Consider the following 27,965-nt stretch of genomic DNA (forward strand, 5'->3'; position numbering starts at 1 on the left):
GTGAATATGCAATGAATTAGCTTATATAACATCAATGTCATAATGAACCAATCACTGAAAAATCGTATCCAAAATCTAATTCCATCTAGAATTCAATGCCACAGGGTTTCTGAAACGCCACACCCGTGGCTGTCTGGACACAGACCTGTGTGGCAAGACCATCACTGCAACCATATTGGTGCTGGTGTCACCAGCAGCTTCTCATGCTGCCAGACAGACCTGTGTAACAGCGCCAGCTCCGTCCAGGTCTATGTGACTGTAGCCCTTAGCGTCACCCTGCTTGCCTGGGGGAATGAAACTGGAAACTCTTTTTTTCAAACAGTGTGGATAAAAGCCTCTGCTAAATGACACAAATGTCAATGTAAAATGACTTCTGTTCACAGTACTGTCTAAACATGTTACACTTCTGTTCACACTGTTTAAACCCTTTTCACTTCTGTTCACATTGTTTTAACAGGTTTGAGACTACTTTGTCTCCATCCTCTATTAACTAGGTTTGGCACCCTGAGCTCAGAAAAAAATGCCTACATTGTAACTCCTGATCTACTTTAATAACATTTATCAACTGAATAGTACTTGCAACTATGATCTGCAACAACTTGAAGTGCCTTTACACTACTCTACAGAACACACATACCAATGCTGTAATATTATTCTGAATAATAAATACATCAAATCATGTCACAAAACGGAAATAAAAGGTGCTGTTTTTCGTTGGTGACACAATAGTGTCCTCTACACGTCTTTATTCTGAAATTTCATTGAGAATGCACTGTTTGGTCAAATAAAGCAGCCTAAAAATGCTGAAACAATAATGGATGTTTATGTGATAATAAGTTGTACAAATACTGCTTTAGTTAGGAGGCTGCCAATCTGTCAAACATAAGAAATGGTAACATAAGAAATGAAAGACTTTCTTATGAAACATCTAGGGTTAGGGTTGGGCTATGGCTAGGGTAAGGGTTGGGCCGGTGTGTGGACATCAACTCAAGCTAATGTCAGTTTGCATCATTTGGGTGTCTATTCACATTAGCCTACATTAGTGTGTCTTGTACTGTAGGAGAGTGGGTGTGTATTGCGTAAGTCCCATAACTTTAGTGTAACAGGTTATGTCTGCACCCTGACCCCATTAGCATCTTTGGCAGCCAAACTGAACTGGCAGACAGGCTGGTGGAATCTTTCTCCACCCCGGTTGTCTGCAACTCACTTTCAAACCAATAGCGCCATCAAGTGCATCAGAGAGACGAAAGCACATTGGTGAATCTACGACTAGGCCCGATGCTGTCAAATGTCCAGAAACAAGTACTTAATTCAGGTGACTGGTGGGTTAGTGGATTCAGTGGGGTTCTGTTCTGACACACCAAACACCCACATACAAATACTTCAATATAAGCACTTCAATATACACTACCAGTCAAAAGTTTGGACACGCCTACTCATTCAAGGGTTTTTCTTTATTTTTACAATTTCTTACATTGTGGAATAATAGTGAAGACATCAAAATTATGAAATAACACATATGGAATCATGTAGTAACCAAAAAAGTGTTAAACCAATCAAAATATATTTTATATTTGGAGATTCTTCGAATTGCCGCAAAGAAATCAGTACTAAAGACCACCAAAGAGACTTGCTTTGGCCAAGAAACACGAGCAATGGACATTAGACCGGTGGAAATTTGTCCTTTGGTCTGAAGTCCAAATTGGAGATTTTGGGTTCCAACCGCCGTGGCTTTGTGAGACGCCGTGTGGGTGAACGGATGATCTCCGCATTTGTATTTTCCACCGTAAAGAATGGAGGAGGAGGTGTTATGGTGTGGGGGTGCTTTGCTGGTGACACTGTCTATGATTTATTTAGAATTCAAGGCACACTTAACCGGCATGGCTACCACAGCATTCTGCAGCAATACACAATCCCATCTGGTTTGGGTTTAGTGGGAATATCATTTGTTTTTCAACAGGACAATGACCCAACACACCTCCAGGCTGTGTAAGGGCTATTTGACCAAGAAGCAGAGTGATGGAGCACTGCATCAGATGACCTGGCCTCCACAATCCCCTGACCTCAACCCAATTGAGATGGTTTGGGATGAGTCGCACCGCAGAGTGAAGGAAAAGCAGCCAACAAGTGCTCAGCATATGTGGGAACTCCTTCAAGACTGTTGGAAAAGCATTCCAGGTGAAGCTGGTTGAGAGAATGCCAAGAGTGTGCAAAGCTGTCATCAAGGCAAAGGGTGGCTATTTGAAGAATCTCAAATATAGCATATATTTTTATTTGTTTAACACTTTTTTGGTTACTACATTATTCCATATGTGTTATTTCATAGTTTTGATGTCTTCACTATTATTCTGCAATTTAGAAAATAGTAAAAAATTAAGAAAAACCCTGGAATGAGTAGGTGTGTCCAAACTTTTGACTGGTACTGTATATAAGCACATCTCATTGATCTCATAGGCAAGATTTAAACACAGTTTGCACCTACAGTATTTCCCCAGAGGAATGTAATATTATGTACACATGATGTAATACTTTTTTTAAATTATAGCTATGTAGCTTGTGTTTTATCCCCCTCTGGTGCTGAGCGTATAAACATTCATAAACACACATGATATCACAATATTCCAGGAAATTGAATTAGTCAAATATATACTTTTCTATTTATATCATTGTCTAAGTACATAATGACACATTTCAGAAATTGAATACACCAGAACACCTGATTAAGTGTCACACACTGTCACAGGTCTGTTACATAAGCTTATTACTGAAGCATGAGTGCCTGACTCAATGAGCTGACAACCTACATTTAAATATCTGCTGTCTTCATGTACAGTAGGCTACTGTATTACAATTTGGTACATGTGCAATTCCTTCCACGTTGTGTAGGCCAGGCTAGCCACAGTAGGCTTATTTTTGATTTCCACACCTTCCCATTTTGATTAAACCCAATTTATATAGATGACCACATAGGCTAATTGTCAGCATAACTATCACCACACCTTCCCCTCTTATCCCCCCTCTTTTCCCCATCTCTCTCACGTACACAATCGGTGTCTTTCTTTCTTATCACCACTATTCACTCGGGGCGCTTGGTCAGGGTACAACGAAGTTCTAAACGTCACTTGTACGTGAACTTTCCAGGAAATGGAGGAATGAGTGTGTAGTGAGGGAGGGGAAACTGAAAAGGCGTTTACTGCAAGTTCCACACAGGACGTGAGCGAGGTAAGGAAAGGAAACATTTGTTACAATTTAGACTACATTGTTACTCACCAAACTCGCGTGAAAGGTTGTTATTAAGTCATAACGGTTTACAGTAAGACCTTATTTTCTGATGCTTGTTTGTATTAGTTTATATAAACTACATAATTTATCTGACTGACTACAGCAGATAGGGCGGCCAAGCCCTTGGTCGACATCGGTTTCTGTTTATCATTGAAATTAGCCTAATATCTGAAAGTTAGTACAAGACTGCACATTGACAGTTGTTACCCCTCCAAAAACTAAACTGTCCTGTCACCTTTAGGTCTTCCAGTTCCAGCGACAACACTTGAAACAAAAAGATGAGTGACGAAAATCAACCTGAAGTTGAACTTTTTGTGAAGGTAAGCAACATCATTAAATCCATTCTGTGACATGCATAATCATATCTTGGACAAGTTACTTTGTAAACAATGCGTCATTACTTTACGCTACCTAAATGTAATTATGTGGTACAATGTAATCTATTTGACTAAAACATCATTATACCCACGCATTTCTGCAACAAGATAACTTATCAGTGAGAAAAGTAAACTGTTGCCACTGGTCCCTCTCACCATTTGTTTGAAGACTGAATGCCTAGAGAAGGCATGCCTAATGGCTTTCATAGTATTAATAAGATAGTAGTAATACATTACGCTATTTTATTAACATAGTAGCTATGCCTATTGCTGTACCCAATTTGGCTCATCAGTTGAATGGCCAGAACATTTTAGAATCTTATTAAATGCACATTAAAATAATACATATGTCATATAGGCTCCTTAATCTATACTGAACAAAAATATAAACGCAACATGTAAAGTGTTGGTCCCATGTTTCTTGAGCTAACATCAAAAATCCCTGACATTTTCCATACTCACAAAAAGCTAATTTCTCTCAAATGTTGTGCACAAATTTGTTTACATCCCTGTTAGTAAGCATTTCTCCTTTGCCAAGATAATCCATCCACCTGATAGTTCTGGCATATCAAGAAGCTGATTAAACAGCATGATCATTACACACGTGCATGTTGTGCTGGGGACAATAAAAGGCCACTCTAAAATGTGCAGTTTTGTCACACAACACAATGTCACCGATGTCTCAAGTTTTGAGGGAGCAAGCAATTGGCATGCTGACTGCAGGACTGTCTACCAGAGCTGTTGCCAGATAATTGAATGTTAATTTCTCTACCATAAGCCGCCTCCAACGTCGTTTTAAATAATTTGGCAGTACGTCCAACCGGCCTCACAACCGCAGACCACGAGTAACCACGCCAGCCCAGGACCTCCACATCCAGCTTCTTCACCTGCGGGATCATCTGAGACCAGCCACCCGGACAGTTGATGAAACTGGGGGTTTCCACAACCGAATTTCTGCACAAACTGTCAGAAACGACAACAGTGGGCAAATGCTCACCTTTAATGGCCACTGGCACACTGGAGAAGTGTGCTCTTCACAGATGAATCCGGCTTCAACTGTACCGGGCAGATGGGCGAGCGGTTTGCTGATGTCAAAGTTGTGAACAGAGTTCCCCCATGATGGCGGTAGGGTTATGGTATGGGCAGGCATAAGCTACAGACAATGAACACAATTGCATTTTATCAATGGCAAGATCCTGAGGCCCATTGTTGTGCCATTCGTCCACCGCCATCATTTCATGTTTCAGCATGATAATGCACAGCCCTATGTCGCAAGGATCTGTACACAATTCCTGGAAGCTGAAAATGTCCCAGGTCTTCCATGGCCTGCATACTCACCAGACATGCCACCCATTGAGCATGTTTGGGATGCTCTGGATCGATGTGTACGATAGCGTGTTCCAGTTCCCACCAATATCCAGCAACTTCGCACAGCCATTTAAGAGGAGTGGGACAACATTCCACAGGCCACAATCAGCAGCCTGATCAACTCTATGCGAAGGAGATGTGTCGCACTGCATGAGGCGAGTGGTGGACACACCAGATTCTTGCGTTTTATATTTTTTGTTCAGTTATATATTTAATAAACTGGCCAGAGCAGCCCAGGGGTGTGGTCATTCAGAGGAAAACATGGTCCAATATAAAGAGTGTACCTTTTTTTCCTACTCTCATGGTCCTTTACTACCTTATAATGATTTATCTGTGGGAATATCTAGGCTTAGAACCGTTTCTTTCTTCAGGTATGAAAGATGTCCTTGTGGTAGCAGATTAAAATGCGGACTTCCTGTCCATTTCCCCACATTCAAATTTCAAGAGACCCATAGCCCTGCTCTGTCACACATTGCATTGTATAGTTGACTAAAACTGTAAGGGTTGGTGTGAGGTGTGACCCAGGTGCGCTGCAGGATAAACAGTAGGCGAGGATGGTGAAACAAGGATCTTTACTGGTGGTCCAAAAACCAGTATACAAAACAACAGACTATACACGAAAACAAATGAGGAGCACATAGGTCTCCAAAAAACAGGCTGACAACAAACAATACGAAATACTAACTCTGACTGGAAAAACACAATGACACAGGGAGAACACTTCTCGAGTACCTGTAACTCCGTCACATGATCCGACACTGATACGTACTGCTTGACATTAAGGAAATAGCAGAGAAAACTGAGCAAGGGAACACAGGGAAGTGAGGGCATAAATACGCAGGTGAATCAGATAGCCACAGGTGACACCAATAGATAATTAGTCCCGACTTTGAGTGAGGAGGTGCCTAAGGTTGCCGGAGGATGACACCTAGTGGGTCGCTCCGGAACTGCGACCTTCTTCTGTAACATAAAACAGTTCATTTCCTCCTATGAAAACATTTCAACTACACACATTATTGTCAATTCCATTCTCACTTACCTTACAGGCTATGTGCAATTTTAAATGATTTCCTTATGTAGGCTAGGTTATAGTGTTGCCCATATTTATGTTTTGAATTCATCCATAACCATGGGATCCGTCTTTGACTTCCCCTATCTCTCTTGGGTAGTATATGATCTTCTTGTTTGGATGAATGACCATAATATGTGGCCTTCTATCCTATTCTAGGCAGGCAGTGATGGCCAGAGCATTGGCAACTGTCCATTCTCCCAGCGCCTCTTCATGGTGCTGTGGCTTAAAGGAGTCACGTTCAACGTCACCACCGTGGACATGAAGAGGTCTGTCTAATGCCTATCAATCTGTATTTATATTACATATACATTTATATTACATTTGCACATGCCTAAGATACTTCTCACTCCCTCTCATGCTGTCATTGTTTCCCTTTTTCCCTCTGTCATTTTTCTCTCTCTTGATAGGAAACCAGACATCCTTAAGGACCTGGCCCCTGGTGCTCAGCCCCCCTTCCTGCTGTATGGGACGGAGGTGAAAACCGACACCAACAAGATAGAAGAGTTCCTGGAGGAGAACCTGTCCCCTCCAAAGTAATCACTCCTTCCATCATTATATCCTTATTCCATCCTCTGATCATACCATCAGACATTTATGCTGCTACTTGCATCAAGCAAAGTTTCATATCCTTCCAGGTCTATGTTCATAGGCGGGGCGGGAATTTCAAGTTTGGGGAAGCTCATTTTCACCATAAAAATGCACCTTTATAATAAAGCATTCCATGCACCTATCATCGCATTTCCAGACTTATGTAAGCTAGCCTACTATTCTGAGTAGATTGGATAGTCATAATTTAGGCTAATAATATAAATCAATCACTGTTCGCTAAAAATACCCTTCAATGCATGGCTGAGCGTGTTGTGGCGTAGAGTAGGGCTAGGCTATAGGCTATATCAGATACGTTTCTTCTCCTTTCTTTGCACTGGAAAAAAATGTGGCCTTTTATAAACACATTTCATTTCAATTCTACTAAACTTTATATGACTGGAGAAATTAACATAATATTTTTGAATAAGACAAACATTACATAAAGGCCTATAGGCTACTGCTGACACTGACAAACAGATCAATAAAAATGACCTTGTCTGCAACTATCTAATCTAGGCCTATGAAAAGGGGAGACAGACATTATACAATATGAAGTCCATCTAACCTGGAGGAGGAAATTATTGTCCAAAAACAAACTTTTAAGTTGCACTGACCCAATGATAAAGAGTGAATGTGCGCACTCACCGGGGATAAGGACGATGCTCTCTTCTGGTGCCAATAAGATAGGCTACTGTTTGCTCAAATTGAGAATTTTGATAACTAAAAGATAGATTAGAGTATTTTCATTGTCTTCTCTTTTCTATGTTATCCCGCAATTGTATTTTGAAATATTGCGATATGCCTGAGCCTATTTTAGCTGTTTTTCACTGACAGTCACAACTCAACAATCATCTATTTGGTATTTAAATGCGCGCGCTGCCCAAATTGCGGGCCTTCCGACTGTAGGCTATGCGCTTGTGATTTAAAACAATCCACAGCTTATTTTTTTAGAAGCTAGTGATGATCTGGGGCCAAATCATGCTTTCAGGTGTACTAGCATATTTTGAATGATTTTATTTATTTCTGTATAGACAGAAGTAATTATATAATTTTGGCAATTTAATTCAATTTACTGTAGGAGAAGCTTAGCTTCCTTTGTAGAATCATTTTTATCTGTTGTTTGCCTCTGTAGAGTATGTTGATAGGTTATGTACTGTACTTGCATGTAGGCTATTGATACTTTATGTATTTAACATTACTTCTTATGTTCCTCTCTGAAGACAATATGCTTTCTCCCATGATATCTTTCTGACTGAAAGACACTCAGGTCTGCTAGATGCCAAATTTGTAATGCGTCCTCCACCCCCTTCACAGATACCCCCGCATGGCTTCCAGGAACCCTGAGTCTAACACAGCCGGCCTGGACGTGTTCTCTAAGTTCTCGGCCTACATCAAGAATTCAAACCCCCAGCTCAATGACAGTGAGTGACAATGACAAATCAGAATGAACTGAGCCCGACCAGTCATGTACAAAAACACTATTGCATGTTAACAAGCACCTGCAAGAACTCCCACAATCTGTCTCTGTATTCCAGAGCAGCAGGGAGTGTCTTTGTTAATGGTATTATGCTCTGAGCTTTGCGTCTCTTCCCAAACTGGTTGCCTGTTGTCTTGTATTTTTAGCAGCACTTTCAGAAGTACAGTGAAAAGTACACACTAAGATATGCATTTGTCACACGCAATGAGTCAAAAAGGACATTTTAAATTACTCTTTAACTCAACAATTTACAACTGTGCCTCAAGTCCTCAATTATGTTTTTGTTCAAATAATTCAAGTAATTCTATTTCTATGGGTGTTACGTCATATTTCCTTTGTATTGTGCATTGTTTCATGGTGCAGCACATTCAATTCCTTCTTTCAGAGGTTTGTTTCAGTATAATTACAGGGAGCTCTATGAAGGCTTTACTTGCATGATACTAGTGAGGAGCTTTAGCTATGCTCATACTACAGTTTGTTTATGTACGTGTCAGGCTTAATCAATGTGTTGTACTTTGTGTGTTCTCCGTGTCGTCAGACCTAGAGAAAGGCCTGCTCAAGGCCCTGAAGAAGCTAGATGACTACCTCGGCTCCCCACTTCCTGAGGAGATTGACGAGAATAGTGCTGATGATGTCACTTCTTCCTCCCGCCCCTTCCTGGATGGGCAGGACCTCACTCTGGCCGACTGCAACTTGCTGCCGAAGCTGAACATTGTCAAGGTAATCCTTTGTTTTAAGCCCTGCTTGTGGCCTAGTGTGAAGTCCATAATCAAATCAGTATTAATTGGGGTTGGTGGACCACTTGTGAGCTAAATGCTCCCACATGTACAGTATTAACTTCAGTGCAAACTGCAAAGTAAGAACACAAGAGCATATTTATAAAAGTGTTTAGGCAGATCCAATGGGATCTTTTGATAATTCTTTTTTGGACTGTAAACATTTATTGGCTATAACTGTTACCTTTCTTGTCTTTACTTTTTTGTATCATACTTTTATTTTGGTTATTCACCAAAGACACCCACCAAAGACATTTGCATACATTTGCATGTTCAGGAATTTGACTCTGTGAAATGGTGCTGCCACAATAAACAGAATATACAGACAGGCACAATAAACAAACTATATGGATACAATACACTATATATACAAAGGTATGTGGACACCCCTTCAAATTAGTGGATTCGGCTATTTCAGTCACACCCGTTGCTGACAGGTGTATAAAATCGAGCACACAGCCATGCAATCTCCATAGACAAACATTGGCAGGAGAATGGCCTTACTGAAGAGCTCAGTGACTTTCAACATGGCACCGTCATAGAATGCCACCTTTCCAATAAATCAGTTCGTCAAATTTCTGCCATGCTAAAGCTGCCCCGGTCAACTGTAAGTGCTGTTATTCTGAAGTGGAAACGTCTAGGTGCAACAACGGCTCAGCCGCGAAGTGGTAGGCCACACAAGCTCACAGAACGGGACTGCCAAGTGCTGAAGCGCATAGCACATAAGAATCGTCTGTCCTCGGTTGCAACACTCACTACTGAGTTCCAAACTGCCTCTGGAAGCAACGTCAGTACAAGAACTGTTCGTTGGGAGCTTCATGAAAAGGGTTTCCATGGCTGAGCAGCCGCACACAAGCCTACCATCACCATGCGCAATGCCAAGCGTCGGCTGGAGTGGTGTAAAGCTCGCCACCATTGGGCTCTGGAGAAGTGGAAGTGCATTCTCTGGAAGGATGAATCACGCTTCACCATCTGGCAGTCCGACGGACGAATCTGGGTTTGGCGGATGCCAGGAGAATGCTACCTGCCCCAATGCATAGTGCCAACTGTAAAGTTTGGTGGAGGAGAAATAATGGTCTGGGGCTGTTTTTCATGGTTTGGGCGAGGCCCTTTAGTTCCAGTGAAGGGCAATCTTAACGCTACAGCATACAATGACATTCTAGACGATTCTGTGCTTCCAACTTTGTGGCAACAGTTTGGGAAAGGCCCTTTCCTGTTTCAGCATGACAATGTGTATATAGACGCAGAATTTACAGACTACACTATGAACACTATAATCTACATTAGAACTATGCATGTAGAGATATACAGTATGAATAAAAATAATGTTACAGGATTATGTGCAATGGGGGAAATTACATCTATCTCTCCGTTCATTCTCTTTTTTTCTCTCTCCCTGTCCAATCCTCAGGTGGTGTGTCTGAAGTATCGTACTTTCTCCATCCCTAAGTCTCTCTCCAACCTGTGGCGGTACCTGGACGCTGCGTACGCCCGTGAGGAGTTCTCCTCTACCTGCCCCAACGACACAGAGATACACATCGCCTACTCAGCCGTGGCTAAAGCACTTAAGTAGGAGGAGAAGGGGATTCCATCAGTCACACACACCAGTGAATACACACCTACACACATACCTGTACAGACATCCTACACACCCACCTACGCACATACACACACACACTAATGCGCTCAGACACACATAGTATTCAACAGCCTTGCTTTAGAACAGGAAATCAATATTACTGTAAGATCAAGTTGGAAATATTTAATTGGCCATTTAAGAGTTTGTGAAACTCTCTGAGACTTATAGTGTATGGTTCCCTTTTTGTCACATGCCATATCCACTCTTAATACCGTATATTCAGGCAGTTACACACAGTTAAGGTTCTATACACAGGCAGTAGGTTACATATGGTAGCATCCAACTAAAGGTGTTCAGTCACTATGATTAATTCTGCACTCCATACATTGCCACATTACCAGCTATTAGTTTCTATCTCTTGGCCAAGCCTTAAAGAAACTGCTGTTCTGTTGTGATTACACACAGACACACATACTTAGACCAGTTTAACTGCTACCTGCAGCTGAAAGAGAGAGGTCTGTTATAGGCATGTCTATAATTATACATTATTACAGATATATTATTACAAAGTTGATATATTGTTCAGGGCAAACCGCCTTTAACATGGTCAGTTTGAATCAGTTGTTTATATGTGCTAAATGGTCAGAAGTTAGGTTCAGGGAATAGGAAAGCAGGTCTTGGGCCAGTAGTAGTACATTGGGGCACACTATACGGAGTTGTTTCTCAGCACTGTACAGTTACCGACACAGGAAATTATTTCAACAGACCGCGGCTTCCCCTTTCTCCGCCTTGTAGCGCTGTGAAGGGTTCATCAAGTTTATATCCCCCCATTGTAAGTCTCTTTTGCTATTAGTAATTGACCTCCATTCCCCCATTCAAAGTGAAGGATATTTTTTATACTATAAAAAAAACTGCGAGAGGCTCATAATGCAGGACAGTTGAGTTATTCCAGACGAAGTAATGTGGCTATTGTTGCTGCTTTGTGGGAACTTTAGGTTATTAAAGAAGTACTTTACTCTGTATGGCCTTGAGGCACCAAGACGGTTCAGTCACGTTTCACTGTAAATCTGAGGGAAAACTACAGAATGTAATGCAGACATGCACACAGCTCTTCACATGACTAAACCATAAACGTCACATTCATGAAAAATAGAGATGCACATTGCATAGATAACTGAAATCTTCAAGGAGAGAATGCTACAGGATTGTGTATTTGTACTCTTTCATATGGTTATTGACAATGGAAGACTCAATCAAACTTGAAAAAAGAGAAGAGTTTGAACCTTTAGTGAGCCAAATGAAAGGTTTTACTTCAGGTTTATGGCGCTGGGTGTTGTTTAAGTTATTTAAATCAACAACACCTTTGAACCTACTACCGTCCTGTGCTTTGTAGTGCTGAGCGATTAGTGCTTTTTTAGGTCGGTTCGGTTTCGGTTCGCTTAATAAAAAATTATCATGGTTTTGATTATTTTTTTAAATATGAAATGCATTATGAAATAATTACGTTACAATGTTTTAGAGCTTTTTTAGCCTAAAATAGTCAATATTGAATTTCCAAAACATTGAAAATATTCCATTGTCTCTGATCAGATCCACATTGGATAAACATCAACAGAAAAATCTGAAATTACTATGAAATAATAAAATATTTCAGTTGTGTATATTACTTAGTTTTTATTTGATTACTTTATTATTTTTTCATTCTTTAAAGTAATAATCTCATCTCTGCTCAGGCAGTAACAATCAGCAAGCCAGGTCATCTAACATTATGTCCGCTCCATACTGTATTATGTCCGCCCCATACTGTATGCTGCAGAGCTTTCTGACGAAATCATTTTACTAGTTCTTCAAAGTAGATAAGGCATACTTTCACGAACTGTCTCTGTCCCTCTCGTCGTGGTCGTACCAAAATAAGCACATTGCATGCGGTTTATTTTGGACAGATTTTGGCGAGAGTAAAACTTCTCGCTTCGCCTCTTCATCTCTGATCCGTCTGAGCCGGGGAAAAACTGGCGCAATGTATTGTGGTCATTGTAATGAATTACGACGTTTCTGCGCTGAACTAGGTTGAAAATTTGCTTAATGAAAACTACAACTCCCTTCAGCCCAGCGTCCCACATAGTTCTTGACATGATTTCTTTCCTGAATGATTTGATTTGTCTTTAGAGAAACGACGCGCTGGGCTCACAAAAAACGAACTAAATGGAATTCAAGTAATTGAACCGACTTTGGTCAATTAGTTGTTTAATAAGCGGGAAAAAAACGAAATGTTGGCTAATTGCTCAGCACTAGTGCTTTGTAGTGTGTAGTGACTTTGAAGAAGTCATCCATTTTACATTGACTTGAAATTCAGTCACCTGGGAAAGAACTGGAAATATTTGTTTGGGCTCTATTCAATCCATATCGCGGAAGTTCAGCGGTACAGCGTGATTGAAATGTAATGTAAAGGCAATGTACCTTTGAATTTCTATTGCGCAGTCTGTAACACAGCGATATAGATTGAATAGAGCCCTCAGACTGACTGATAGATGGTTCAGTCTCATGGTAATGATTTAAGTGGATCAGCTTACAACAGCTTTGTGCAAACAGAACCTAGATATTTTGTATGTCTTCCAGGGTAAGGTTTTGTAAGACTATCACTAAGTGCAATTCACGATATTGAATAGTACAAACATGAAGATGTCATTTGCAACATATTTAGCATCTGAGTTGGCATTGTTATGTCAACTATTTTATACAGTCGCATCCTCAACCCGTGGGATGAGTCTGTAGTTTAAAACCCATACATGTCCTCCACAGCTGATAGATAAGAAAATTATTAATTAAACCCATTATTATTTTTACATGACTGAATTATTTGTTATTGATGTTATTTGGTTTCTATGGACCAACTTTTACCGGACAATTGTCTATAGTCCTGCTGTCATTACTATTTGTCAAAAGGGACCAAGTCTTCATTTCAATGTTGCCTGTTGTATTCTGTTATTTTCCTTTATTGAAGCTTGCAACAGTTATTTTTTACTTCCTTTTACTGTAAGATTAGTGATGACTTCAGGGACTTTTTACATTCCTCTTTAATTATTCTTTAATGTATTATCCTCCTCCTTTACTTCTTCTCCATTTCATACATATCTATTTTCCATCTTTATCCCCTCCTCCTCAAACCCATCCTAATTCTTTGAAGACCCATCTTCATTTTTGTTGTTTATTTTCTTCCTACTTTTGATGCATTCTTTCCTCCACATATGTCAGCTCTTTACTTCACCTTCAATTTTATTCGAAGGCTGTTGCACTTAACGTAGATTATGTTGTGGACATTGAGTCAATTACATTTCATTAGATCTCTATTGATGATGACAATCAAACTTAGTATGAGACTGAAATGTATTTTATTTCTTTTGTAGGTTTTAATCATCCTGAAAAGACAGTCATTTCTTAATTCCAATAAGGTCAAAATAAAAACACAATTGGTTACTGTTTCTTTACTTGTTTGTTTATGAATTGCTGCCAATCCTTTTTCAACAAAGTTATGCTTAATATAGCACCATAGAAAAGTAGAAATGTTAGAAAGCCATGTTAAACATAATTTAAACAAAAGTTCTGATACATTAATGCAGTGGATTTGATCTACATGTGGATTATGTTTCGCACACTAGTTTCATTTTCATTAAAACTGTGTGATATGTCTCAACAGACACATTACTCATTTCTACCCTCAGGCGACTCTGTGACTGTGCACTCATTTTAAGGATACATCTGTTGGTGTTTCCGTGCCGTGTGTGTGTGTGGGCGTGCGTGCGTGCGCATATATTGTATGTGAGTTCTAAGCCTACATGTAAACAAGGCACTGTCAGTGTGTCACACTGTGTATCTCTATACTGAGATTTTTGGGTTAATGGGATTAACCCCATTGCAGTATAGGTTGTGCATGTTACTGTATGATCATGAATGTACATATAAAATGCAATAAATGAGTATATCAGCCCAGTATGAGAGAGAAAATAAGCAGGATGCACAGTGCATCTCCCCTCCAGATGGGGGCAGCATGGGCCATAGCCCCGTTGCACAGGTCCGTGTCACAGCAGTCGTTTTGGTAGGTGAAGTTCAGGCCTGCAGCATGTTTCTCCCCAGATAGACCACATTGAGAGGGAATGGCACAGCTCTTCTCATACAGGAGCAGACGCAGGGAGCCTACAGATGGGGAAAAGTTGTATCCATACAGTACAGTATATTTCACTTCAGTAAATCGAGGCCTATTTGTCAGTGCACTGGCTGAAATAGAGACAAGAGGAGATGATAGTGTAATTGCTAGACTGACAGACATTGTGATGTATTACTGTCACACTAAGAGACATACAATTGGCCCACCAAAAGTCAGTGGATAGACCACACCAGCTCTGCATTTAGAAAGGTGTTAACACAATACATTAAATCACTGCAAATTACTGACCTCAATTGAATTATGTGGCATAAATACTTTTCAGAGCAGTCCCTTTCCTCTTATCCTCAGAGGCACACAGAATCCTGTGTCCCACTCATTTAGCGCTTGGCTATTTTTAGAGATCATTTGATGGCATCACAGGCATTAGAGAGCTAACAACCGGCTTGGTGAGAGAATTGTGGTGACATTTGGTCTTTTCAGCTAGTCTTTTGTCTCACATTATGTAGTGAATATCCAGTAGGAAGGCAAGGCTGGCATAGTGTCCCATAAAACATCTCCCACACTCTTCAACTTCAGTTAACGTTACACAATTGCAGTGCCACTCAAGTTTGTTATTCAATCCGATTCACAATCATGACACATTATTGTATATTCTCTTAAGTTTATGTCATGCCACCTCCACCGGAAACCCAATACTGTCCCCAATGCCCACACACATAGACAAACACACGCATGCATACACGCACACACACATACACACACAAAGGCACAGCCTGCACTCACCTCGCGTCCCCACTGCAGTGCTAGCTAGGCAGCGCTGTCCGTCAGGACACTCCTGAGGGAACTTGAGGCAGTCCATGGGAGAGATGGCAGGAAACACACATGTGTAACAGCACAGAGGGGCTAATAAAGAAAGGGACCAACATACAATAAAATTATGTATTAAATATAAGATGTACATCATACTAATGGGGGTAAAACACAAAATGTAGTATGATATGTTACGTTTCGTATGTTATGTATTAATTTGTAGATGTCCATCACCCATTTCGTATGATATGCTACGAATTACAATTCATATTATATGTTATGAATTTGCCAAAAGTACAATATGTTACCAATTTGCAAAATGTACTAATGTTACGAATTTGCAAAACGTATGATATGTTATGAATTCTAGCTAGGTGGCTAATGTTAGTTAGCTTGCTAACGTTAGCTAGGCTAGGGGTTAGGGTTAAGGTTAGGGTTAAGTTTAGGAGTTAGGTTAAAGGGTTAAGGTTAGGGGAAGGGTTATCTAAAAGGGTTAAGGTTATGGGAAGGGTTAGCTAACATGCTAAGTATTTGCAAAGTAGCTAAATAGTAGTAAGTAGTTGAAAAGTTGCTAAAATGCTAATGTCTTCTGTGAGGAGATTCAAACTCGCAACCTTTGGGTTGCTAGACATTTGCGTTATAAGCCCACCCATCCACCCTGACCTTGCCTTAAGTAACCATCTGGCTTACGTAACCATACCAAAGGTAACATATCATACTAAATGGAGTGGGCTTACATACAGAATAATACGAAATGCTCTGAGACCGGGTTGACTAACTAGATAATGTAGCATTATTATCTCAATGCATTTTTCCTGCTATTGAGATATGGGTCGAATCTAAAAACAGAGTTGTCCTTGTTAAACATAGAGAATTTAGTATTCCTAGGCATTATAAAGCTTATCTCTTTTCCTCAAACTTTCTCATCTCCATCCTTTTCTTACATACCTGCCAAAGGAAGACAGCACAGGAAAAGAAGGAACAGTTGTAGAGGAGACATCTTAGAAGTCGTAGAAGTTGATTCTTGGGCACTTTAGAAAATATTAGAAGCTCTTCTCTCGTTTTGGTAAACGTCCCTGCCTGATACCTTCAGCCTCTCTCTTCTCCCAACTCCACTAGCAGTTAATAGGTTGCGTGTCCCATTCAAACCCAAATTGAATTTACTTTCCTTCCAAGTCAGCATCCAATCCATCCAACTCTCAATCATTCTCTCCCAGTCAACCACAAACTCTGTTTTTTCTTACTGTATTATTTCTCTCTCTGATAATGCAATGTGTCCAGATGTAATTTGTATTGTCCTCAGATGGTCAGTTGTAAGTTCCCTCAATCTACCTCCCCATCTATCTCTGGTGCTCTTTCTTTCTGACAAACCAGACACATTGGGAGCAAAGGTTCCCATCCAAAACTCTCCAAATGTAATTTGGATGGTAACCATGTAATGCTTAAACTGACATGCCTACAGTTTAATATGTCTAAATCTGTCTAAAACTGGGATTTACACAGAGGGCCTTACTTTTAAGAAAACAACTAAATGTGATTTATATTGTACTGACTCAAAAATAGCAAGGCAAGTTACACATCATGTCCAAAATGAAAGCTACACCCACAGATGTGGATACAGATGACACAGTAAAAACAGTGGAGGGGATGCACTGTATGTGTAACCTACAATATAACATTATGCATTTTATACATTAGTATTTATTGCTGAAAAGCTTATGCATTCAATTTATGCATTCAGCTTATGCATGAAATAATAAAGAGAGAAAGGGAGGGAGACAGACAAACAGACAGACGGACAGAGAATGACTAAGAAAGAGAAAGAGTAAGTAGGAGGCAGGCAGAGAAAGTAACTGCATTATCCATAACTCCCTAAAGAGTGCCGTGAGGTGGGCAGGGAGGATAGTCAAGTGACAGGGGCCTTGTGATTGGGGTGGGATCAGACCGGATAAACAGTTTACCAGTCATTAAGCACACCACATACAGCCAGCCTTCCTGAAACCCATTAGATAGGCAAGGGTCATGTTCATAGCGCACAGAATGGAAGAAAACAGAGTGAAACAGGGAAGAACTACATTAACTTGTCCAATAAGAACTGCTTGTTTTGCTATGGGGAAGGGAGGATTAGCTAGTTGGCCTATGCTGGTGCTGGTGTGTAGAATACATGTCCTCCACTGTATTTCAGTGGGATGTTTTGTGTGGGCTGGAGTTGGGCTGACAGATGGTGTTCTTCGTTAATCATGTGTGTGTGTGTGTGTGTCTGTTGTGTCTCTCTCCCCATCTCTCTCTCTCTAACTACATGAAATGAATCAAATCTGCAGTGGACTGTTTTTATATTTTTGACTGCAGTAACATATGCCAGTCGCTAGACGGGAACATTGCACTGCCCTGTCTGCAGGTCACACACCATCTGTCATTAGTGGGTCTGTTTGTGTGTGTTAACCATTTATTCAGAGATGATTATCTCAAATGTGAGACTGAGTAATGCTCAACAATTGCAGGCCGAACCTCTGAAGTGTGATAAACCACCAGCATTGATAATAAATTAGAAACCTGTTGTTAATTCTCCAAGACAAACAGACACTTTGACAAACTATGTTATGTGACTCCATCATATCTCTTTCTCTTGGACCCATTGCACAGTTACATTACCCATATTGCAGAAAAAATTGGATTATTTTTCGCAGACAAAGACTAGACCCCAACAACATACACACACACACACACACACACACACACACAAAGATAAACAATTGAATAGACAAACTTATTGCGTCTGTAAAAAAAAAGGTTGGAAATGAATAATGTGGCCATGTAGAATTTACTCGGATGAGCGCACGAGAAGAAAATAGCATTGCGAATTGATATAACTGTTGACGTTTATATGTAGAATGGGCGGATACAACTTTGGCGAGGGGGGGGGGGGGGGGGGGGGGGGGGGGGGGCGGCACACTTGGAAACAATGGATCAGGGGGAAAATATGAACCCAATGGATCAGGGGGAAAATATGAAACCAATAATCTCTCCGGGGTGGGGGGGCACACTTGGAAACCACTTTAAATCAATCTTTGTTACTAAGAATGCTGCATAGAAAGAGATTACGTTAGAAGGAACATTTCAACGGGTTTGGGAAACCTTTTATAAAGAGATTAGCTGTTAAGCCTAGGCCTACTTTATTAAAGAGACAGAAGTCAGAATAATTTGCGAGTTGAACTCTGGTGGATGAATTCTATTCGATCTACACTTTTCATACAAGGTAAGAAGCAAATATATCATTAATATAACCTACTGTCTACTTTTGTCGTTGAGCGGAGAGGGGGAATCCGGATTGGACAGGACAGACTGGTGGGGGATGGGGAGGGCAAGTTGGGGATGACAGCGTGAACAGGGCAACCGGTGAGACGGGGAGAGGGGAATATAGAAGAGGAAATAAAAACGGGATACGATGACCGGGAAGACACTGCCAGGGGAAATAACAGAATTTGAACAACTGTAAAAGCAATAATGAGGTAGGCTTACATCTCCATTTATATTTTGGAATATTGACATTGCACTGGGCGTGATGAGCTCTTACAGGCAAATATTTCAGATGCTTTTTGTTTAATTTGTTACTCTGCAGATGGCTGGCATGGGATGATAAAAAGGCATTGAAATAAATTAGTAAGAGCAATATTCCTAAATCTAGGTTTAGGTAGGCTACATTCCTAAAATCAATACTGAGAGACATCACTTTTTGTTTATTGTCTGATAGTTACTCAAATTCTGCCGTGAATGGTTATTATCACCCTGCTATCAAATGTTATTTTTTTCTCTTAATTATCCAGAAAACACCAAATGTAGGCAGCATGTGAACATATAGGGGCACATATTGACAATCCCGCGACACTTGTTGCGTCAAAATGTTAGAGGGGTCAACCTGAATTTGCTCCACATTCTGGTTTGGGAAACGTGATGTGCATAGCAGGGAGAGTCGTTCATGCAAAGAGAATATTGCCGCTGGGATTCACTAAAGGATGATAATAAAGCAGTGATTGTCTCTAAACTGTAGCCAACGAGCAGATAGATTTGCCATTGCAAGGCCATTGTAGGATGTTGTGCTCAAATAATCTGCCCTTGAACAATGCAGCCCTTGTCTGTATTAATTCTGGTTCACAGTTCAACTTGAAATAAGTATAGTGTCACTATCTACATGACTAACTATTGAATCATTGTTTTTATTTAGTTGGTCTCAATCATTTAAATCAAGTAGGCCTATTCAATAGCATATGGGGGCTATATAGTGGTGGACACTGGACACTTCAGATTACCCTGTTTTTCTTTCATGCCATCTTTGTCCAACTCCAGTACCACCACAAAACAGACATTTGTCTCTCTGAGGAAAATATGTTATGGTCCAGACAGAATGGTTAGCCTACTGTATGGCCTACAGTTGACGAGACCGAGATGTATGCAGTAGAGCAGAGACAATTGATCACAGGAACGTTCATCTAATGAGTCACTGAGCATGTTTACTGAGCATTTACATCAAAAGCCCCAAAGAATCTGTCTTCCTCCTTTCTTTCAGACACCAATCAGACAGAAACTCCCCATATTTACCTCCCTGGAACTTTGGAGTGGCTGATCACTGAAGTGGAAGAACAGGGATGAAGACTTTCTCCTGTGTGTTTTCCTGCCTGGGTGACATACTCCCCATAGAGTTACTGTTTCTCTCCATTACATCCCTTTAGTGTCCAGTTGGTCTTGCCATCACACCTCGCAGCTTCTCAAACAGTTGGGAATACACTCTGACAAGAACTCTCACCCACTCCCTCCCACTCATCTTGTGGCGCACACACACACTTTTACTAGCCCATAGCCAGGGTACTCCCACACCTTCACACATACACTACGCACACACACATCATGGCGAGCGTGTTGCCGTACGGCCGCTTCACCCACGCCGTGGTGCGAGTCATCCCAGAGACCTTTGGGAAGGTCGATAACGAGAAAACCGACAAGGTTGAAAACGGGGAAACCACGACGGACCTGGCCAAAGCACAGCGTCAGTTTGGGGTGCTGACAGGGGCGCTGAGACAGAAGGTGGGGCTGCAGCTCATAGAGATCCCTGCAGACCCAGAGCTACCAGAGAGCTGGAGGATAGAGGATGTAGCGGTGATACAGGGAGACACGGCACTCATCACCAGACCTTTCAAACAGCAGAGACGCAGTGAGGTAAACATTGACCACAATAACTGAGAAAAATATTTATTCTCTTTATCGCATAATTTTTTTACACTAAATGAAGGACATTTGTGTGTGTTGTGAATCATTCCGCTAAACGTGTTGTAGTTCTGTCTACAACTAAAATGTAAATGTAAATGTAATTATTGATTTATTTTGCTGTTATTTATGTTTTAATTATAGATTAATGTTGCAGTAGAGTCAGTTTGACCTGGAAAATCAACTATCTCTCCCCTTTTCCCTCCCTCCCTGTCCCTTTCTCCTATCTCCCTAAGGCTGAAGCGGTGAGAAGGGTGATGTTGGAGCTCAACCTGACAGTGGTGGAGATGGGGGAAGAGGAGGGGGGCTCCGCAGGAGCCACGCTGGAGGGCAGTGACGTGCTCTTCACTGGCAGGGAGTTCTTTGTGGGCATCTCCTCCCACACCAACCACAGAGGAGCTGAGGTTCTGGCCGACACTTTCAGAGTAAGTATAGTTTTATTCCTTTCTCAAACCACATGAGAGGACAAGACCCAAAGTCCCTCCCCTCCGACCTTCTCCTCCAATGTGTTCTGAGAAGGAGGCAAGCAAAGAGGACGTAAGGAATCAAGGAAAGACAAATTGGGAAAGAGCCCATGTGTTGCAGCAGGGATGAGCAGGTGGCCATTGTCCTATTGTATTATGAGATTTAAGGCTCAAAGACAAATGATGGAGGAGTAAGCTATGTCCCATTGGTCAGGGATGGTGGTGATCACACCAGGAAGTCCCCTGAGATTTGACATGGTCCACAGTAGTGCCATTAGGTATTGATGGCTTTCTCTTGCTAAGTGCATTTTTGGCAGTTGTGTGTATATCTGTGCACGTGAGTTCACTTGTGTGAGGGTAGAAAGAGAGAGGGGAGAGTATGAATGTACAATGTAAATGCATACTTCTTACTTCTCTACCATGCTCCCATAAACTAGACATTATGTTTTCGCAGTCAGTTCTGTTTATTTAATTGAATTTGAATGGACTTATAATGGTAGTTAATACCATAAGCTGTTGGATTTGATAATTCAATATCACTCAGGGTGTGGCATGCAATCTACACCATTGTGTGTAGGGCTGTTTGTGCCTGCGTCTGTCTGCTTTCCTTTTACATGCAATATTTACACAAGTTATTATCTAATCTATCTGATTACTTACTTGATGTCCAAGTACATGACCATATTAAAAACAAAAAAGTAATTAAAAGATAAATCATTTTCTTTCGGTCCCTGTGTACAATATTATATAGGTCACTTAATGTTCTTACCATCTCTGACCTCGTTTTAGGACTTTGCTGTGTCCACAGTGCCAGTGTGTGGGGGTGCTCGTCTAAAGAACATCTGCTCTATGGGAGGTCCTGATACTATCATCATCAGCAACAGTGATGGGGCCAAGAAGACCCTCCGGGTGAGTGTGTGTGTTTGTGTGTGTCCGAGAGAAAGACTGAATGAATATACTGTAGCTCTCTATCCATGTGCAGACCACATTCTGCTTGCCACAACAAACTGCCATTCAGACATGCAAAGTGATCACCTCAAAAGACTGTCTCTAGCCCAGTATTTATGTCACTGTGCTCAGATGAATAAAGTAAATGATAAATCAAGCTTTATTGGGCTGTTTTAAACTCTCATGGTGTTGTTTAGAGCCCCATTAGCCCACATTACCCTAGTGTGTGTGCTCCATTTGGTCCCCATCCGGAGATGATTGGCTCATGCACATTTCAGTTTCTCCCTGTGTGGGCTACTCTAATGTGAACAGACTCTGGCTGCTGCTGTCATGCAAATCTTGTTAGCCCTGCCTCTGTGTGTGTGTGTGTAGATGATGGAGCAGCTGACTGAACACCACTACAAAGTGCTCACGGTCCCTGAGGGCGCAGCAGCTAACTGTGTCTACATCAGGGGCCCCTCCAAAGGGGACTACCTGCTTTACCCGCCCACTGAGGAGTGTCCCGACAGTGTCCCTGTGAGTGAACAGTGGTCTTTAGGTTGCTTTACTAAGCAGTTCTTTTTTATATCCACCGTATTGTGTCTTTGGCATATACATTGCCTTCAGAAAGTATTCGTACCCCTTGATTTATTCCACATTTTGTTGTTACAGCCTGAATTTAAAATGGATTAAATAGCATTTTTTTCTCTCACCCATCTACACACACTACCCCATAATGACAAAGTGAAAACATGTTTATAGAGATTTTTGCACATTTATTGAAAATGAAATACAGAAATAATCAATTTACGTAAGTATTCACACCCCTCAGTCAATGCATGTTAGAATCACCTTTGGCAGCGAATACAACTGTGAGTCTTTCTGGGTAAATCTCTAAGAGATTTGCACACCTGGATTGTACAATATTTGCACATTATTCTTTTTTAAAAAATTCAAGCTCTGTCAAGTTGGTTGTTGATTATTGCTAGACAGCCATTTTCAAGTCTTTCTATAGATTTTCAAGCCGATTTAAGGCAAAACTGTAATTAGGCCACTCAGGAACATTCTATGTAATCTTGGTAAGCAACTACAGTTGAAGTCGGAAGTTTACATACACCTTACATTTCAACTCAGTTTTTCACAATTCCTGACATGTAATCCTAGTAAATATTCCCTGTTCTAGGTCAGTTAGGATCACCAATTTATTTTAAGAATGTGAAATGTCAGAATAATAGTAGAGAGAATGATTTATTTAAGCTTTTATTTCTTTCATCACATTCCCAGTGGGTCAGAAGTTTACATACTCTCAATTAGTATTTGGTAGCATTGCCTTTAAATTGTTTAACTTGGGTCAAACGTTTCGGGTAGCCTTCCACAAGCTTCCCACAATAAGTTGGGTGAATTTTGGCCCATTCCTCCTGACAGAGCTGGTGTAACTGAGTCAGGTTTGTAGGCCTCCTTGCTCGCACACGCTTTTTCAGTTCTGCCCACAAATGTTCTATAGAATTGAGGTCAGGGCTTTTGCGACCAAGCTTTAACTTCCTGACTGATGTCTTGAGATGTTGCTTCAATATATCCACATAATTTTCCTTCCTCATTATGCCATCTATTTTGTGAAATGCACCAGTCCCTCCTGCAGCAAAGCACCCCCACAGCATGATGCTGCCACCCCCGTGCTTCACGGTTGGGATGGTGTTCTTCGGCTTGCAAGCCTTCCCCTTTTTCCTCCAAACATAACGATGGTCATTATGGCCAAACAGTTATATTTTTGTTTCATCAGAACATTTCTCCAAAAAGTACGATCTTTGTCCCCATGTGCAGTTGCAAACCGTAGTCTGGCTTTTTTATGGCGGTTTTGGAGCAGTGGCTTCTTCCTTGCTGAGCGGCCTTTCAGGTTATGTCGATATAGGACTAGTTTTACTGTGGATATATATACTTTTGTACCTGTTTCCTCCAGCATCTTCACAAGGTCCTTTGCTGTTGTTCTGGGATTGATTTGCACTTTTCACACCAAAGTATGTTCATCTCTAGGAGACAGATTGCGTCTCCTTCCTGATCAGAATGACGGCTACGTGGTACCATGGTGTTTATACTTGCGTACTATTGTTTGTACAGATGAACGTGGTACCTTCAGGCGTTTGGAAATTGCTCCCAATGTTGAACCAGACTTGTGGAGGTCTACAATTCTGTTTATGAGGCCTTGGCTGATTTCTTTTGATTTTTCCATGATGTCAAGCAAAGAGGCACTGAGTTTGAAGGTAGGCCTTGAAATATATCCACAGGTACACCTCCAATTGACTCAAATTATGTAAATTAGCCTATCAGAAGCTTCTAAAGCCATGACATCATTTTCTGGAATTTTCCAAGCTGTTTAAAGGCACAGTCAACTTAGTGTATGTAAACTTCTGACCCACTGGAATTGTGATACAGTGAATTATAAGTGAAATAATCTGTCTGTAAACAATTGTTTATTTATTATAAAATTACTTGTCATGCACAAAGTAGATGTCCTAACCGACTTGCCAAAACTATAGTTTGTTAACAAGAAATTTGTGGAGTGGTTGAAAAACGAGTTTTAATGACTCCAACCTAAGTGTATGTAAATTTCCGACTTCAACTGTATATGGCCTTGTGTTTTAGGTTATTGTCCTGCTGAAAGATGATTTTGTCTCTGTGTCTTTTAGAAAGCAGACTGAACCAGGTTTTCCTCTAGGATTTTGCCTGTGCTTAGCTCTATTCAGTTTATTTTTATACTTAAAAAACTCCCTAGTCCTTGCCGATGATAAGCATACCCAATACATGATGTAGACACCACCATGCATGAAAATATGAAGAGTGGTACTCAGTGAAGTGTTGGATTTTCCCCAAACATAACGCTCTGTATCCAGGACCTAAAGTTCATTTCTTTGCCACATTTTTTGCAGTTTTACTTGAGTGCCTTATTGCAAACAGGATGCATGTTTTGGAATATTTTTCTTCTGTACAGGCTTCCTTCTTTTCACACTGTAATTTGGGTTAGTATTGTGGAGTAACTACAATGTTGTTGATCCAGCCTCAGTTTTCTCCTATCCCAGCCATTCAACTCTGTAACTGTTTTAAAGTCACTATTGGCCTTATGGCGAAATCCCTGAGCGGTTTCCTTCCTCTCCGGTAACTGAGTTAGGAAGGATGCCTGTATCTTTGTAGTGACTGGTGTATTGATACATCATCCAAAGTGTAATTAATAACTTCACCATGCTCAAAGGGATATTCAATGTCCACTTTTTTTTTTTACCCATCTACCAATAGGTGCCCTTCTTTACAATGCATTGGAAAACCTCCCTGGTCTTTGTGGTTAAATAAAATTTTATGATCTCTCTATTCCTGCCCCCCCAGGCCTTCCAGAAGCTGACGGAATACACCCTCCTCCCTACAGCGTGCAGCGAGGCCTCCAAGCTTGGAGGGTCTCTGTCTTCATTCTGCCTACTTATCAATAGGAAGCCATACTTCTGAATGCCCTGCCCTTCTCCAATAGTACACACATAGACCTTCATTGACTATATGTAAATACAAATGTGAACATATCAAGGACATCGCCAACTGTTGGGAATGGGGCTAAAGGGGAAGTCTTAATGGGATCCTTGGGACATCCCAACTCTGAAGTTGAAATTTAAAACGGCTAAGGTAAGGGGTTAAGGTCAGTGTTTAGGGTAGGGACATCCCAAGGATCCCAGATAGCACTAACCAGGAATAGAGGGTTCAATGTGCATATTCTGCACAACTGCACCCCCTACTGTGGAAAGAGTGCGGTGTGGCTTGAGGAATTTTATTAGGCTCTAGATTTGAAATGTAGGTGTGATGTATGCGGCCATTTTATGTCCCTATATAACAACTTGTATTTAAATAGACTCATCCATCCTCAAAGTAGGCTGTTGTTGCGGCCATAGAAATATAATCCATAGAAGGGACGTGCCACGTCTAAAATTGACAGGAAAACTTGCAATGGCTGCCACTTCTGACTTGAATCGGCACGTCCGTTGTATGGATTCTATGTCTATGGTTTTATCGACCTTTTGCACATTTCTAAATACAATCACAGGAAAAAGTAGTTTGGAAAGCAAATGCCTCGTGCTGAAAAAGACGGCGAATCTGTCTAGAATCTACCTTTTTTTAAACTCAATATTTTGCGAACATAAAGGGAGAGGCGGAGCGAGAAGTTTTACTCATTCCAAAATCAGACTGCCAAGTGAGGAGTATTTGTATGGATGGCAAAGTATCGAATTTATTCAAGATAAAATTAATTGGTACGTGAGGCTTATTTGATAGAAGTTTGGTCATGCTCAAGTTGTTACGAATGTACTGATATAACTGTTGCATGTCACTTCCCGGCAACTTTGAGAAAAAAAACACTATCGGAGTTGTCTCTATTGAAATTCGAGACAGACTATGCACGAGGCTAGCATAGCGTTCATTTCCATTGAATATAGGCGGTTGACGTCAACACCACTCATCGAATATTGAAATAATTAGATGTATCCACCAATCCAGAGAGGCATAGGCGGGAGCTTAACAGCCCACCGTTCCGCGGAAAGCGAATCCCTAGTACCTCTCGCGAACAACTGTTTTTTTTAGCCCATATTTCCTCCTAATACTGTCTTGGTTGCATTCACCATGAGGTTGTTGTTCTCAGTTTGTCGGTGTCAGAGTAACCACTAATTTCTGTCATGTGTGGTATAACAAATAATGATTGTGCTGACTCCATTCATGTAGTCTAAATGACATAGAATAGCAGGAAATGAGTTTATGGAAGGCCCATTTTTTTCTGGATTCTGTGGACAAATCCTAAAAACACCTATGCTCAACTGTAGGCGGAGGGCACTATGCAAATGTGATAGAGGCATTTACATTTACGTCATTTTAGCAGACTCTCTTATCCAGAGCTACTATACAGTTAGTGAGTGCATACTTTTTTTTCCTTCTTCATACTGGCCCTCCGTGGGAATCGAACCCACAACCCTGGCATGCAAGGCTTTATTGTAAAGGGGATTATAAATTCAAGTTTGTTTAATTAGTACAGGTGAAATCTACTAAAATGCAGATTGAGGGTCTGCGTGTTGAAAATCCAGACCCCCCCCCCCCCCCAGTAAAAAAATTTCTGGCGCTAGGTATGAATGTAGGCTGTTATGTTCTTTGTCATAGGACATAATGACCAATGTGGAATTGTAAACATTTAAAGAATGTCCTGGTGGTTGAGATCCGACTGTGAAATTAATTGCCCCGGGAAGGAACGAGTTCAAAAGTCCCCTTCAACAATTTCCATCATTACCCTTGCATTGTTTGTAGGTCCTGTGGATTAACCAAGGACCAAATTGGAAAGATTTATGGATTGAAACACTGACAGTTGTTCATAATGTCTCAAACACATCACTGAGGGTTGTAGACTATATTGCTCAACACCCCCAGACCATGATATAGTATGAAAAATGTATGCACTCACTAAGTCACTCTGGATAAGAGCGTCTGCTAAATGACTAAAATTTAAATATAGCAACTCTGAACAAACTGGCATTGTTTGAATCTCAGTACTTGGGTTTTGTACTTTTTTGCAAAGTCCTCATTGGTGATAAAGCACTGACATTGACCTACTTCCCATTAGAATCCAAATCTGTAGTATGCATCTAAGACGCTGCATTCATTTACATATTTTAGTGTAGCTTTTGTATGTGATGTTTAGAACTTTGTATTTAGTAGATTCTCAAATAAAATAATTTTAAACATTTGACTCATTCCTCAACCCAGTCATGTATTAAGGCCTTTATAAGTGTGCATTTTACTAAAAACCATA

At 40.8% G+C, this 27,965-nt stretch overlaps 3 protein-coding genes across 4 annotated transcripts; 2 read left to right on the forward strand and 1 right to left on the reverse strand.

The window, feature by feature from the left end:
- Window positions 1–3,120: 3,120 nt before the first annotated feature.
- Window positions 3,121–14,237, forward strand: LOC311132416 (chloride intracellular channel protein 1-like). 2 transcript variants are annotated; one of them, XM_084165702.1, is made up of 7 exons: window positions 3,121–3,222; window positions 3,524–3,602; window positions 6,256–6,365; window positions 6,507–6,632; window positions 8,002–8,108; window positions 8,703–8,884; window positions 10,352–14,237. In XM_084165702.1, the coding sequence occupies exons 2-7, from the start codon at window positions 3,561–3,563 to the stop codon at window positions 10,511–10,513; spliced, it is 729 nt and encodes a 242-aa protein (XP_084021828.1). In that variant the 5' UTR covers window positions 3,121–3,222; window positions 3,524–3,560; the 3' UTR covers window positions 10,514–14,237. The 2 variants fall into 2 exon arrangements, with proteins under 2 accessions (XP_084021828.1, XP_084021829.1); XM_084165703.1 differs by lacking the exon at window positions 3,121–3,222 and adding an exon at window positions 3,283–3,313.
- Window positions 14,238–14,498: 261 nt separating this feature from the next.
- LOC311132417 (uncharacterized protein) lies at window positions 14,499–16,491 on the reverse strand (the record flags this gene model as incomplete). Its single annotated transcript, XM_084165704.1, has 3 exons — window positions 14,499–14,710; window positions 15,465–15,584; window positions 16,440–16,491. 3 exons carry the CDS (start codon window positions 16,489–16,491, stop codon window positions 14,499–14,501), a joined length of 384 nt encoding a protein of 127 aa, XP_084021830.1.
- A 2,050-nt stretch (window positions 16,492–18,541) lies between these two features.
- On the forward strand, window positions 18,542–27,909 carry LOC311132643 (putative hydrolase DDAH2). The gene is made up of 6 exons (XM_084165903.1): window positions 18,542–18,747; window positions 20,056–20,702; window positions 20,987–21,175; window positions 22,004–22,123; window positions 22,535–22,678; window positions 25,517–27,909. Exons 2-6 carry the CDS (start codon window positions 20,394–20,396, stop codon window positions 25,631–25,633), a joined length of 879 nt encoding a protein of 292 aa, XP_084022029.1. The 5' UTR covers window positions 18,542–18,747; window positions 20,056–20,393; the 3' UTR covers window positions 25,634–27,909.
- The last annotated feature ends 56 nt before the right edge of the window (window positions 27,910–27,965 follow it).

This window comes from Coregonus lavaretus (assembly GCF_964263955.1).
Source record: "Coregonus lavaretus genome assembly, chromosome: 7".
Lineage (NCBI taxonomy): Eukaryota > Metazoa > Chordata > Actinopteri > Salmoniformes > Salmonidae > Coregonus > Coregonus lavaretus.

Coding starts and splice junctions, on each gene's coding strand:
- LOC311132416 (XM_084165702.1), top strand. CDS start 3,561: ATGAGTGACGAAAATCAACCTGAAGTTGAACTTTTTGTGAAG. Junction 6,366..6,506: donor ACCACCGTGGACATGAAGAG/GTCTGTCTAATG, acceptor CTCTCTTGATAG/GAAACCAGACATCCTTAAGG. Junction 8,885..10,351: donor CGAAGCTGAACATTGTCAAG/GTAATCCTTTGT, acceptor TCCAATCCTCAG/GTGGTGTGTCTGAAGTATCG.
- LOC311132643 (XM_084165903.1), top strand. CDS start 20,394: ATGGCGAGCGTGTTGCCGTACGGCCGCTTCACCCACGCCGTGGTGCGA. Junction 21,176..22,003: donor TTCTGGCCGACACTTTCAGA/GTAAGTATAGTT, acceptor ACCTCGTTTTAG/GACTTTGCTGTGTCCACAGT. Junction 22,124..22,534: donor GGGCCAAGAAGACCCTCCGG/GTGAGTGTGTGT, acceptor GTGTGTGTGTAG/ATGATGGAGCAGCTGACTGA.